Source organism: Nannobrachium achirus (genome assembly GCF_963921795.1).
Source record: "Nannobrachium achirus genome assembly, chromosome: 3".
NCBI lineage: Eukaryota > Metazoa > Chordata > Actinopteri > Myctophiformes > Myctophidae > Nannobrachium > Nannobrachium achirus.
Genome location: NC_137812.1, coordinates 66,822,011 through 66,837,818, shown reverse-complemented (window position 1 = coordinate 66,837,818; position 15,808 = coordinate 66,822,011). Strand labels below are relative to the sequence as shown.

Below are 15,808 nucleotides of genomic sequence, written 5' to 3'. Positions count from 1 at the left end.
ATTGTGGCTCTTAAGGCGCGCCACACACATTTGCGACAGCTATCGTGTCAGAAAGAGGGGGGGAGGGGGAGGTCCAATGTATTGTCAATGGAAGGTTGTTTGGTGTTTTGTCGTTGCCGTGTCTCAAGCTAGCCTAGCTAGCTTGAGACACGGCAACGACAAAAAACCAAACAACCTTGCATTGACAATGCATTAGTACGGCGCCCCCAGTGGCCATTCTCAGACGATGTTTCACGCAAATGTGTGAGTCCAGCCTAACCCGCTCTTAACACATCTGGTGCCAACCCCGAGTTTCCCGAGTTTGAAACGGTACTACCGCTGTGCCAACCCTGAGTTTCCCGAATTTGGGCCGTTTTTGAAAAAAAAAAAAAAATGCATGTTTAACCCCCATACCAACCCATTCTTTCAAACATGGCAGACATGTTTGTTTACATCTGAAGAAAACATAATGGCTGATAAATCATGAATGCCTGAACGGATTTCCAAGCGGATTTTTTTGTTTGAAAGCTGTGAACAGTGTGCACACACGTGGTGCATGATCTAGGCATGGGCGTGCACTTTTTACACAATTGCGCAATTACATGGAAGTCTATGGTAACCATGGCAACGTGGGACATTGAAGAGAAAAAATCATAGCAAATTAAGTGTTAAAACTTATTGTGGGATATTGTTTTCTTTTTTTTTTCCAGCTGGGAATATGTTTGCAGGAACACGGCACTGTGAAAAAAAGACAACTTCCAGGGAAATTCACACAGCGGAATTCCCTCCTTTCTAAGCACTCTCTGCCTTATGTTGAGACCAGGCTTTACTCTTCACAGATGAGTACCTGTAAGCCTGGCTACGGGATGTTAAATTTGACTATACTTGTGCGGCCGTTTGGCCCTCACAAGTATAGTTTGATTGATTGATTGATTGAAGACTAGAAGTTTGCATAGGAACGTTTCATGACGGTACAGTTCACTGGTACAAGGTCAACTAAAAGGAGATCCTAGTAAGCTTTTCGGCTTATTTGCACCGGAAACCTTTATGTATCTCATATAATATAACATTGAATGACAGACGGATATGCACTATGCAGTAGATATGGTCAGAAAAAAAAATAATAATAACAGTGCAAAAAATATACAGTAGATATACGGTATATGAAGGGTCAGGGGGAGGGTACGCCTGGGCTAGGTTTGTTTTTACCAGTTTCGAGCGTCTGCCGCCTGTAAGTGGTTTTTCAGGGCGATTTTGAAGGATGTTAGGGATTTACACTCCTTTAAGGCCTTCGGTAGGGCGTTCCATATTTTGGTGGTATAGCAGGACAACGAGTTTGACCCTTTGTTTGGTTGAACGTGATCTGTGGCGCTGCCTCTGGTGTTGTAATTGTGGACGTCCTTAACGTTTATAAAGTATTTTGCCAGGTACATGGGTATCTTAGTGGTAGTGTATCTTGTACACCAGGCCCATTGCAAGATGCTGTACTCTGTCATCTACTCTGAGCCGCCCCACTCTCATTTAGTGCTCCCAGACATGAACGGGTTAAAATGTCCAAGCTGCCGTTCGCAGGCTCCGTCCGCGGCCAGTCTCTTATTTTGAAGGCCGGAAGTAGATTGCGCAAACAATTCCTTTTTGACAACCCTTTTTTTTTACCCGGAAGTCTTGTCGTCCAATATGTACACAGCAATGGCGGATCGATGCCTTTCAGCTTGTACTATTTTAGCGAGAATCCAATGCCATCCTTGGCATCAAAAGTGTTTTTTTGGAGAAAATTGACATCAAAGATGAGAATGACCGTCGGCTTCCATGTTAAGGGATCACTATTGTGTGCAGGTGGATGCGCGATGATGATGAATCGACGAGTCCACCCGTGCCAGCACTTTCCAACGGACCGTACGGTAAGCTTGCCAGCTTTACTGTATATACAGTATATTTCGCGAGTATTCGCGGGATCGGCACTCTAAATACTCGAGTATTTTTCGCGAGTATTCTCGGGATCGGCTACAAATGGGTTAACTGGTGAGTAGCGGTAATAAGTACGCACGCACGCACGCACGCACGTCGCACGCACGCACGCGCACACGCGCACGCGCACGCGCACGCACACACACACACACACACACACACACACACACACACACACACACACACACACACACACACACAGAGAGAGCTGCAGCTACAGTCTCAGAGGAGCATGCACATCCAGTCCGGTCCACAGGGAGTTCCTGTGTGACACTGCCGGCTCCTGCTGTAGTTTTTTCCCTGCATCTCAATTTGTTCTTCAAATGGCTCAGAGATGCTAATACTGTCTCCGTTCATCACCGGAGCACACATAACCGCCCCGTCCTATAGTGATGGGTGCCCCGGCGCCGCCCAACAAACACATTCACTGCAATTATAACCCATTTAGGCTTGGGATTATTGAATGCTTTAACTATTGAAAAATAGCAGATATACAAGCTCACAGCGCGGCACCGAGTGCCGCGCTGCGAGCTTGTAGATCTGCTATTTTTGAAAAAGTCGTGAAAATGTGTCCAAATCTTTGAATATTATGTATTTTTTAAGCGAACATTTGTAACTCAAATTTTGCTTCTGGGTGGTCCCTGGAACTAAATATTTTGAGACGGGGGTCCGGGGCCATTTTGGGGCGTCCTTCACGTGAAAAAAGTTTGAGAACCACCGACATAGTAATCTCTCAAGAACAGACTAACTGAGCTCCAGTTAAGTGAAAAGGACCTTTTCTTTGACGATGGCGAGCCAGATTGCTGACACAAAAAACAAAAAACCTTAGAAGGATTCAAAAGACACTAATAGAATCGGGGTCAAAATCGGGTCAAAATTCAAATTTTCACGACTTTTCAAAAATAGCAGATCTACAAGCTTGCAGCGCGGCACTCAGTGCCACGCTGTGACCAGCTATCTGCTATTTTTCGTTAAAGCATAAAATAATAACACGCAATAATGTGTACCCGCTCTAAATGGGATAAAGACAGATATGGTTCTGGGAACGAGACACTAGCGTCCCCGCACGCTATAATGTATACATATATGTCAGCCAGGTTTAGATTTAACCGCGGGTTTCGGAGCCACGCGCCAACTCTCGCATTACAGGCCGTTTGTTACGCCGGGTCGCGTGCCGGTGTCGCGACATATATATAATAGCCGATCCACAAGCGAGATGATGCGTTGGGAGATGCTTATAGATCGGCTATTCTTTATGTGCGACAACAAAGCACAATTTGTGCACAGCATAAATCACCCCTTATTGCAGGCACATGCATCTTTTGAAAACTGCTTCATGGCCACCAAAGTAACAGCGGCGGTTTTAATGGGAGCAGTTTAGACAAATCACCTATTTATCATTCAGGTCCCTGGCCGGGACTGATCAAGTTATAGAGACCTCGGTTGGAAGAGCGTAAAAGCAAAGACGGACACACTTCAGTGGCCATCGGTGATTGAACCACTCCGTGTTCGTGTGTTTATAGAATTCCAGCGTTCTCCGCGACTATTTATCAGAGTACAGCAAGATTACCGCGGCCGCAAATTGCAACCCTTTGCACAGAGGCAGTCGAGCCGAATTAAGCCATTTAAGGCCAAGAATTATTTAATGATTTAACCATTGAAAAATAGCAGATATACAAGCTCACAGCGCGGCACCGAGTGCCGCGCTGCGAGCTTGTAGATCTGCTATTTTTTTTAAATCATGATTTGTTTTTTGCAAGTCTTTGAATATATCTATTTAAAAGTGAACATTTGTAACTCAAATATTTGCTTCTGGGCGGTCCCTGGAACAACATATCCAAGGCCAAATACCTGTAACTTTGGGGGTCCTTGACATGAAAAAGTTTGAGAACAGCTGATTTAGAGGAAGGATTTTAGAAGTCGGGTCAAAGATCGGGTCAAATATATTCACGATTCTTTTCAAAAATAGCAGATCTACAAGCTCGCTGTGAGCTTGTAGATCCGCTGTTTTTCAATAGTTAAAGCATAAAATAATGCTTAAAGTGGTTCAAATCTAACCCTACTCTGGCACGTTCTCGGTCTTTGAGGGTTAAGATCCTTCCTCACGCTTGAGAGCGGGGAAGAAAAAAAAAGTTGGCGACGCTGTTAATTACAGAAGCAGTGCCAGGAGGGAGAAGGGGGGGGGGGGGGGGGGGGGAGTGCAAACGCGGAATGTAAAAGGTGCGAATAAATCCTCGATAGAAAAGAAACGTACCTCGGAATTATTTCCGATCCACCAGATGTAGGTGACCGTTCCCACTTGGCTGGGCCACAGCACAGCCGTGAGGTTCACTTCCTTGTTCTTCACGGCCACAAAGGGAGCGGAGAGATGGATGTGCTCCAACTGACCTACTCAGGCACACAGATACATCATGGAGTGAACTCGCTGCTCTGCGCGCAAACCGTGTTTGCAAAAAGAGAGTAGACCAAAACACACTGAGGGAGGAACAACAACAACGTTACAGTCTCAAATTGTCATTGTCGGGTGGAAACCTTGTGGCTCGTATGTCCAAAACCGTTTGTTTTGTATTTATCATTTTTAAAATGAGTTAAACTAGTGAAAACAGCCGATCTACAAGCACACAACGCCTCGCACCGCGAGGCGTTGTGTGCTTGTAGATCTGCTGTTTTCACTACTTTTGTGCGACGGCCTTGTATGATGAAGCAGGGCTTTACTTGGAGAAAAAACTTCATTTGAAACTTGATTTGATACAAGGTTTCTGCCCGACAGTGACGAAAAGAGAGAGACCAAAACACACTGAGGGAGGAACAACAACAACGTTACAGTCTGGAATGCTAAATGTGAAACGAGTGTTATTATTGGGAGCAGTGGTGTGGAAGAAGTAGGCAGATTCTTTAATTAAGTGAAAGCAGCTAAGCTAAAGTACTGTAGCAATAGCACAATTGTATATAAACATTTTACTTAAAGGGGTAGTTCACCCCCAAAATGTCTATTTTTCTATTGATTACCCTAACGCTGTATGAGTGGTCCTGTAAGCAGTATATGTCTTCAAATGTTGTCAGACCACAGGATATGTTATAAACCACCCAGACAAATTAGAATTAAATAAAAAAAATACGACAAGTATATACAGTAAAACATTGACTTAAAAATAAGCTGTAGTTTGTTATGTTCATGACTGTAGGGGGGTTGTCCACTGAGGGCAGTGAAAAGATTATTCTAGACAAAAGATGGCGGTGCACTCTAGGGTATAGCATGACACACTGGCCAACAGATGACAGGGCACTCTAGGGTATAGCAGAGACACCTTGGCAGAAGACTGGTGTAGTTAGGAATTATGCCATCAATGACTCTGATGACATCACTGAAACTCCCCTGAGCATGAGGCTAGCATCGCTAAGGAAATTCCCTTTTTTCCTGTTTACAGGCTCTTTACGTACAGTAGGCTACTTGCGTAAATGTACTGAACCGAACCGGTATACCAAATGGCCCTGTCCCGAACCGAACAGCCCGTACGGAATGAACCGAATGTCTTTCTTTTTTTAGGTGTGGCCACATAAAAACATCTTTCTGTACACTTTTTGGGAGAAAATCTTCCTCCTAATCATAATACCTGATTATCATGTTTTAAGGGGGAAACACAACACAAATGATGGCACCCCGTCTGAATATTTTGGAAATATTTTCAAATAGTTTTCTTTTTTCTTCTTACATTTTACATTTTTGAGCGGTGTTCACACCGTCTCCTATACGTGGCCGTGTGTGTGGGTATGCGTGTCTGTCTGTCTGTATGTAGCCTGCAATACCTTTTCTGACCACATATGTTAAGGGAGGGGCGCTGTTGTTCAGGCCAGGCCAAGCCAGGCCGGCCGGCCGGCCGGCCGGCACGCACGCACGCACGCACGCACGCACGCACGCACGCACGCACGCACGCACGCACGCACGCACGCACGCACGCACGCACACACACACACACACACACACACACACACACACACACACACACACACACACACACACACACACACACACACACACACACACACACACACACACACACACACACACACACACACACACACACACGCAGCCTCCACCGCTCAGTTCACACGAGTGTGATTTTTACTGTACCGAAAACGTACGAAAACGTACAAACCGAACTGTGGGCTGACTGAACCGTTGCACCCCTACTATCCACTGCTCTGTGAAACATAGTTGCGAAGAGAACAACAACACTGAACAACGCAAATGTCAAGCGAAGAAAAGACGGGATGGCGGAGGGTTGAGCTCTGTTTGTTCCCGAATCTCTTCCCTGCACGGGGGATCGTTGGATACCATCTGCGAGCTATTTTTCATCTTGTGGCCGCTCGCTCCGTCCCCCCGAGCCCCGCGGTGGTGGCTCTATTTGCACTGCTGGCACCATTGGATTGACAGACTGGAGGGGAGGAGGGGTGCTGCTCGGTGCTCCCTGATCAATAAGTCTGCTCCGTTACATCTGTCACCCCCACTCCCTCCTCCCCCTCCCCCCCAAATACGCTTGGGGGGGTGGTCTAGGCCCGTCACGTCGCAGCAGACAGCCTGTGGTTTCTAACGCGCGCCAGGGGTTTGGGCCGCTATCAAGCGCCAAGTCGACTGGAGTGGAATTGTAATGGGATTTTTTTTTTCCTTTTTTTTTTACTCTATCTGGTGTTTGTTTGGTTACGGGAGAGAGGAGCGCGCGTGCTCTAAACAGATAAGGTTTGTGTCACGCCGGGTACGACGTTGACAAGTGCAATTCCTTGGTGCGTGATAAGGCCATACATAGCCAAAGAGCAATCGAAGAGAGGCCTTCTATACAAGTACAAATACGGAATACGTTAAAGAACAGGAGGGGGGGGGGGGGGGGGGGGGATGAAATAGGGAACGCGGCCTCGTGTGAAGTTGAGGAAACTCGTACAGACAACACCTGACTGCAAACTCTGAACTCTGACTGGGGAGGGAGTCGGGGAGATAGGTGGTTTATTGCTCGGGGTCTAATGATCGTTATAACAATGTCCTGCCAATCAAAATATGTATATTTGTCATTAAAATGTGTGTTGACATGGCACCCTGACACTCTAGAAAATAAAAACATGGCACTTCATTTCAAAAAGGTTGCTGACCCCTGGTATAAAGTAAGGCTAAAGTGGTTTATGTATGTTTTACATTATTGTAATTTATGTCTGCAAAGTAACTAGTAACTAAGTTTTCAAATAATTGTAAAGTAAAAGCAATGGCTCAAAATTGTTCTGTATTTCATTTTATTCAAAGGACTATGACTAAAACTAAATAAAAAATGATCGTAATAATCGTTATTATCGTGATAAAAAAACATACAACAATCGTATCGTGGAGATTATTAATTTATCGTGAGATGATCCTCCGTCACTGGGATCAATGCACCTTTTATTTCCCGAGCTGCATATCCGATACCATTAAATGGTATCGGATACCCTCTATAATTGGTAAAACGGACTTGGAAATAACGTACTTGATACAGTCTTTTTTTTCACTCTCTACCAAATCTCTACCAGCGGGACAAGTACGTTTCATATCGTCCCATCTCTACTCGCCAGTGGTGGAAAAAGTAGTCAACTTTTTTACTTAAATAAAAGTATCAATACTGCAAAGTAGAAATACTCTGTTACAAGTAAAAGATTGTAGATCGTCTATTTTCAAATAGCCTAAGTATAAAAAAGGGTAGAAGTGGATTGATGTATGTTTTATAATATAATCATTTATATCCGCAAAGTAACTAGTAACTAAAGTTTTCAAATAAATGTAGTGAAGTAAAAGTACAATATTTGGATCCAAGACGTAGTGGAGTAGAAGTAAAAGTATTGGAAATTGGAAACATTCAAGTAAAGTACAAATACCTCACACTTGTACTTAAAGGAGGACTTCATCACGTTTCAACCTGTCTTCATATAATAGGTCCTCACTAATGTTCATAATAAAATAGGACAATTTTTTTCTATTCAGTCTGGGTCTCATAGGAGAGCTGTAGGTGGGTCAAATCCATCCACCAGTGACATCATCGTTTGACAGATTTGTTTTAAACAATATTTTTGAAAAAACATATTTAGATTTTTATTATCGCGAGAACAATGGCTTCCACTTTAACATTGCAAATTTTCAGGAATAGAAAGCCTGCCGTTTCTAATTAGCTTGGATTCCCCATTGATGATGTCACAGTGGTGGATGGATTTGACTCGCCCACAGCTCTCCTATGAGGACCTATTATAAGAACACAGGTTGAAAAGTGGCGAAATCCTCCTTTAAGTACCGTACTTAAGTACATCTATTAAATAAGTTACTTGACACCACCATACTCACATGTGACGTGCAGGAAGAGCAGTGTGCTCTCAGAGCCCAGGCTGTTCTCCCCGGTGGCGGTCACCCGGTAGATGCCCACCGTCTTGTACACGTGCTTGATGCCGTCCTCGATGGAGCTCACGTTGGAGTAGGTCAGAGCGTGGCCGTCGCCGAAGTCCAGCGTGATGCTGGTCCGGGTGCCTTCGCCCTGCGCACAGTGGTGGGAAAAGCGCTCACATTTGTTACTTAAACACATCTACTGCCTTTTAAACTGAAGGGATGCTTGGTGCCGCGCCGCTTTCTCCGTAGGCCGCCGCTATTATTTTGAAGGGCCGGAAGGGGGTTGTTTTTGTTTTTTTGGATTATCACTTGACGGCAACGATTACGTAATCTAGTCACATGACAGTGTGGGTCCAGAAGAGTAACATGGCTACGCCCAGCCAAGTCTATTGTGTACAGTATGTAGACCACCCTTTGTATAAAAAAATCTATTTTAGAGTAAATGAAGTCTCTTTATGGGCCTCTCAATGGATTTACTATGGAGGACGTTCACTTCGTGTGCACGCCCGATGTGCGTTGTAAACAAATCGCGGACATTACCGATGCGGGCGGGACCGGAGCGACGTACTGTAAGTAATTATACCTTTACTGTAAATACAGTAAGATTCACAGTTCTCACCGTCAACGGCACAATGATTTTAACCCTTTCAATGACGGTGAGGATCTTCAACGGCAGCAGAACTGTTAAGTAATTATCGATACTGCAATGCAGAAATACTCTGTTAGAAGTAAAAGTCGGTTATTCAAAATGTACTTGAATAAAAGTACAAAAGTATTGGTATCAAAACGTACAGGAGGAGCCCGGTATTGAAACTGGAACCTTTGGTTTCCATACCGGAGCCCTGCCCCGTGAGCCACTGCCGCCCAGTACGTTGAAAAACTGTAAATGTAATCACTGAAGCTTGATTCTGAACTTTGATTGTGTGACACAGCTAAATAATAGCCAGTCGACAAGCTTAAAGGGCAAGTTCACCTCTGGGACAACCTGATCTTATTGTATTGTTGTTTGGGGCACGATCAACACAATCCTGAGTTATCTTTTGTGTTCAATCTGTGTTTTGAGATATTTTAGTATTTCAGCATGAATGATGATGCATTTTGCATCATATGATGCAACATGATGCATCAAACAATAACTCAGGATTGTGTTGATTGTGTCCCAAACAACAATAAAATAAGATCAGGTTGTCCCAGAGGTGAACTTGCCCTTTAATCTACAAACCGATCTACTGTACATGCTGATGCTCTACTGTTTTTGATTTGCTATTTTTTGCTATTTTTGAAAAACTAAGCTGATGCCTGGTGGGAAGGATCACCATTGGGAACGATACCCGCTGGGAACGCATGCCCCTCCACTTACCCAAAACCCATTGTACCGGAGTCAGAATACTTAGTGCCTGTCCATGATCTAAGTAATATGACGTCATATTGATATCAGGGATCTCCATATATGGGCATAAGAGGGGGAGATGGAAGGATATGGAGATTTGCGCATTTGTACTGTATAATAGTTCTGGAAAACTGCTTTTTGAAGTCTGAAGTTGTTTGTTTCTCGAGATATGCGTGGCGCACGCACGCGTGCACGTACACACACACACACACACACACACACACACACACACACACACACACACACACACACACACACACACACACACACACACACACACACACACACACACACACACACACACACACACACACACACACACACACACACACACACCGACTCCCAGAGATTTGGTGCTTTTATAGAACAGATTTTAAAATGTCAAACGTGCCCAAAGGGGACACATGGTTGAAAGTTGTTAACAGCCTCGACTGTTTTATCCTTTTCCTTATTTTGTTTTCCACTGTTTCGACAGCACCTCAAACAGCTTTAGCCTAGATATTCCAGATAGGGGTCCAAGCAGTGAAAATGCAGGAACCCTTATCATTATGAGCACGACCTGGAGAGACCTTGGAAACACATAAATTGGCAGGTGGGTTGCAAATTCCACCCACTACTCAGCCAACATCAAATGACTCTCATTAACCTCAAAGAGCCGGTCGTAATTATCGCATTTACGTTTTGACAATTATCTGGGAAACAGCTTGGCCTGGAGTCAGAATGATTTCACTATTTGAATCTCTCCAGCCCGCCTGCATCTTTGCTCCACTGTTCTTTTCAGGGTTCCCACACATCTTTACCAATTCATTTCCAAAACTAATTTCCAAGACTTGTCCAGAATATTTTACCCATTTCCAGGACTATATAACAATAATTCAGCTCAATAACGAGTCGCTTACTCCTATGCGCAAATAATCATATTTCAACTGGGGACCCCGGCACCCTGACGAGCACTAAGAGTAGAGGAATTTTGTATAACACGGTTTTATTGTGAAAATAGCCGATCTACATGCTCACAACGCCTCGCAACGCGAGGCGTTGTGAGCATGTAGATCTGCTATTTTCACAATTTCTGCTTCTAATATGAGACAATTTGGCCAATGTTTATTGTCCAAATGTCATTTCAGAGGTATTAACAAAATCAATAACCAAAGACAATGCATAGCTATTTCTTCCAGGACCTTCCAGGACCCTTGATCAATTCCAAAACTTTTCCAGTACTGGAAAAATATTTTTCTAATTTCAAAATATTTTGTTCTGATAATGTCCAATTCTCCTCAGTATTCACAAAATCCTATTTTCAACAACTCGTCAGAGACAGCTGGGCCAGTCATCCCAAAACGTAGCCGTGATGATGACAGACTTCACCGATCAGTATGTCGATATGGGGCTGGGTAATATGACTTTAAATCAATATCATAATTATTTCTTGAAACTTTTAATAAAAGTTTAATGAAAAAAAAAAGTGTGATAATCTCGGATCTACAAGCTCACATCACGTTGTGATGGGAGCTCTGGCCCCTGGTCCTCAAAAGGTTGGGAATAGGCTACAGAACCATTCAGGGAAGTGAGCGGTGTCTTTATATGCATGCTCAACGCGTCCTGTGAAGCTTGCCCAACGCCAAGCTGGGCGGGACGGACATACGGACAGACATACATACACACAAAGCCAGATGTAGGGGCGGTGAGCACAGGCAGGCGTTGTGCAGGCGTTGTGTTAAATGAGCGTACCTCCTCCAGATAGACGAGGAAAGTAACGTTGGTACCCAGGGTGGCTGTCAGGCTGCCCTCACTAGTGACCAGGTGGAGCCCCCTAGGGGCCTGGATGGGGCACTGCTGTCTCCTGGCAGTGTACTCAGCAATCACGCCTGCTGTGCAGTTGTTGGATACCACCTTCCTGTACCTGGAGTCAAACACATGCAATATATTATATACAGTACATACACAGTACAGTCCTCAGAGTTCATTTATACATTTGGGACTCTGATAATGTACACATTATTCTTATCTTAACCAGGGGTCATCAATATGTACAGAACACGCACTCTGACAAAATTGTCATGGAAAAGTTTAGATTTTCTGCTTTATACACCATTATAATGTTCTTGTTATATTCTCCCAATTATTGAATGTCAGTCTCCAGGTTTTCCTCAGAATACAGTATGTGTGACATTAGCCTTTTTCGACAGCAGCTTTAACACCACACCACACTACACTGCACCACATAAAAATATCTACATTTTCCATTACACAAAAGTACCCCTATCAGTAAGAAACAAATTGACCCTTTTAACTGTGTTTAGAATACAATATAAAGTGGTATTACAACTGTCCTAATTACAATACACTATAATGGATTATAACCGTGATTATAATACACTATAAAGTATTCATATATTACTACCAGTAAGACTCCCTAATCGGGAGATAAGCGACCGTTGGTCGCTTATCTCCACAAATATCACAACCTCCACCTCTCACGTCATACGGGTAGCCATAGTTACACCTGGAATGTTGAATCTCCATATATGGAGATAACCTACGCATCACACAAAGTCTGACCTCACCAGCCCATACTTGGGCATGGACGACTTATATCTCCATATACGGAGATGGCCATATATGGAGATACGATGACATCACAGAGTCCACAGCTGATGATGTGGCGTGATGTCATACAATACACAAACAAGCCCTATATAAAGGGGCAATTCTCACCAGGGAAGAGAGCATTGCCTGGAATGTTGAATCTCCATATATGGAGATAACCTACGCAGCATACAAAGTCTGACCTCACCAGCCCATACTTGGGCATGGACGACTTATATCTCCATATACGGAGATGGCCATATATGGAGATACGATGACATCACAGAGTCCACAGCTGATGATGTGGCGTGATGTCATACAATAAACAAACAAGCCCTATATACTGATGCGATACGATGACATCACAGAGTCCACAGCTGATGATGTGGCGTGATGTCATACAATAAACAAACAAGCCCTATATACTGATGCGGAGATATGAGCAGGGCAAAGGTGTGACGTGTGACGTGTGACCGACCGACGGACGGACGGCCGGTGGAGGTTTTCATAGTAAACTGCTCCCTGACGGTCGCAATGACAATTATAATACACTATAATAGATTATAATAGTGGTTATAACACAATATAATCTATCATCATGTATTACAACTATATCCTGGTGGTCTAAATGAAAAGTCAGTGAGTGATCAGTCATTATGAAGTGTTTGGCCCTAATTGGCCTAGCTCAGACCTACTCTAGATTGGATACTTTTTGGTACCATGTTTAGTACCACTTTCACACCACTCTACCCAGGCCCTGGTAGTGGAAAACCTAGCACAAGTGGGAGGTGTGGAGTTGTGTGGTGTTGGGCCATGGCAGTGGAAAAGAGGCAAATAATTGATTTACTATGACACTATGGCACATTATGAGTCCACAAGTACTAGTGGTTCTCAAACGTTTTATTTGCGATGACCCCCATAACTCTGAGAGTGTACAACTGGAATTAAACTGACCCATGGGTCCTTTTGTTTCCATTTGTACAACCCCAGAGTTACAGACCTGTTATGGTCATTCAGGGCTGTATCTTTATGTTTCTGGTAATATTATCCTCATTTTCTATGTCTGTGGCAAAAAAATTATAATAATTTTGACAAACATGTCCACCACAAGCCAACATGGCGATGACCCCTGATCCTAAGACTTACAGTATATACTCAGTGGCATACTGGGTAGCTTACCCTAATAATGCATCATAATTGATCAGATAATATATATTTTGTATTAAAAGTGTGTACAAAGTATACTAGGGTCATAGAAAGTATAAAGTAATACAATTGGCTACTTTCACTACTTGTGTGACATTCTGGCATTATAAATTAGGGCATTCATTTATGAAAAAAAAACATGAAAAGTAGACATTTGGAGATATGAGGTTTCTACCAAGCAGCAACTGTATTCTGTACGCACACTAGGGCATTAACGACTTGTGATTTTTGCAAGTCGACTCGACTCAGTAAAAAGTTGAGTTGAAGTCAACTTTATCGTTTGATGATGTCATCACATCACACACGGCCCTCCAATTATTTTGGGGGGTCCCCAGATGATTAACTTAATGTGAAACATTGTTTTCTCACTCAACTATAAACAAACCAACATAAAGTATAGAGGGTATCTTCACATTTCTAAAGTGCCAATTTAAGGACCTCTAAAACAAATTAAACATTGTTCAAATTGTCAAATATATAGAGGCAGAAGTTGTGCTCACAACGCCTCGCCTTGCGAGGCGTTGTGAGCATGTAGATCGTCTATTTTCACAATAGAAAGTAATTTTTTTCCCAACTTCGAATTTCTCTGGTGGGAGTCGACTTGTGTAATGAAGTCGACTGAGTCGACTTATTGACTTTTTCGTTAATGCCCTATTCTGTACGTACACACGCACGCGTGCACGCATGCACAAACGCACGCACGCTCACACACAGAACCCCTAATCTGCCCATAAATTATGAGCTCTCCGTTTTAAGGCCAAACTGTGCTCAGCCAGTACCATCGTTTGAAACGAGACAGCAATCAATGCGCCCTGAACTCCTCAACTCAAAGCAATTCACTCAAGGCTGTGCGTTAAGGTCTGTGAGTCAGCGCCATGCTAATCCCGCCGGCCCTCGCTCACCCCGTGCTGTTGACGAAGGTTGTCCCCGTGGTGCAGCTCCTGGACGTGGCCGATGGGTGGAACCAGAAGGCCGGGGTGCACTTGCCGTCCGTCCGCCTCTCGTAGCCGTAGTCGCTGCAGCAGTGGTGGGGAAAAGTATTCAAATGTTTTACTTAATGAGTAACAGTGTCAATACTGCAATGTAGAAATGCTCTGTTACAAGTAAAAGTCTGGAAATTCAAAATGTACTTGACTTAAAGTACAAAAGCATTGGTATATCGTCGTTGTCGGGTGGAAACCTTGTATGTCCAAGACCGTTCGTTTTATATTTATCATTTTAAAAATGAACTAAACTAGTGAAAATAGCAGATCTACAAGCACACAACGCCTCGCGCGAGGCGTTGTGTGCTTGTAGATCGGCTGTTTTCACAACTTTTGTGCGACGGCCTTGTATGATGAAGCAGGGCTTTACTTTGCGAAAGAACATACAAATTTGAAACTTGGAGATACGAGGTTTCCACCCGACAGCGACGATATATAAAAAAAGACACCAGAGAGTAGGCCTACTCATTATGCAGAATGTCCCATTTCACAAGTTTCCAAATGTGTATAATTGCATAAAAATAGTGGAAATGTATAGTGGTTGGTGTATGTTTCATAATAATAACCAAAATCTACAAAGTAACTAGTAGTAACTAAAGTTTTCAAATAATTCTAGTGGAGAAAGTACAATATCTTCCACTGAAATGCAGTGAAGTTGAAGTAAAAGTAATGAAAACTGGAAATGAGTACAAAAAAAAAGTACAGTACTTGAGTAAATATACTTGTGTCACTTTACACCACAGTCACACAACCACAGCCGAGGGAAACAATGATCTAATCAGGAGTGTTTGAGGGAACAAGCACTGATCAAATCCTCAGCTGCGATCTGGAAACTTATTTAAACTTCCTTGTGTTTTTCGAGGCGATCGTGCTGCACTAGAGGGACACCCACGGAGTGCAGCACTTGTGGAATACCTTGACTACTGTAAGCAAGGAAATACATTGTTTTGTTTTTAGTTTTGAGTCAAATTATGAAAGTATTTATTAAGTAGCCGTGTAATAAGGGGGATAATGTCTGGCTTACAGTTCTCAAATTCTGCCCGAACCCGACCATTCCCGAACCCGACCGACATTTAGGGTAGGGCAGTGCCAAAAATGTATGCTAATTAGTCGGGCCGGGTAGGGCCTCGGGCTCAATGAAAATGTATTCATTTTATTACTAAATTCTTTCCAAACCCGACCATACTCGATCCGACCCGACGTTTTCGGGCTGGGTAGGGCTTAAAATGTACGCTAACTAGTCGAGCCGGGTAGGGCATCGGGTCAGCCCAGTTAGGGCCCAGTTAGGGCCAAGCCTTA

General features: G+C 43.5%; 1 protein-coding gene across 1 annotated transcript in view; it reads right to left on the bottom strand.

Moving 5' to 3' along the window:
* sorcs1 (sortilin-related VPS10 domain containing receptor 1) overlaps positions 1 to 15,808 on the bottom strand; it is a gene marked incomplete at both ends in the record, with an annotated part of 457,912 nt that overhangs the window by 24,556 nt on the left and 417,548 nt on the right. Inside the window, 4 exon segments of the mRNA XM_080722749.1 lie at positions 4,202 to 4,335; positions 8,303 to 8,489; positions 11,463 to 11,634; positions 14,429 to 14,542. Of these exon segments, the coding sequence (XP_080578875.1) occupies positions 4,202 to 4,335; positions 8,303 to 8,489; positions 11,463 to 11,634; positions 14,429 to 14,542 (607 nt within the window).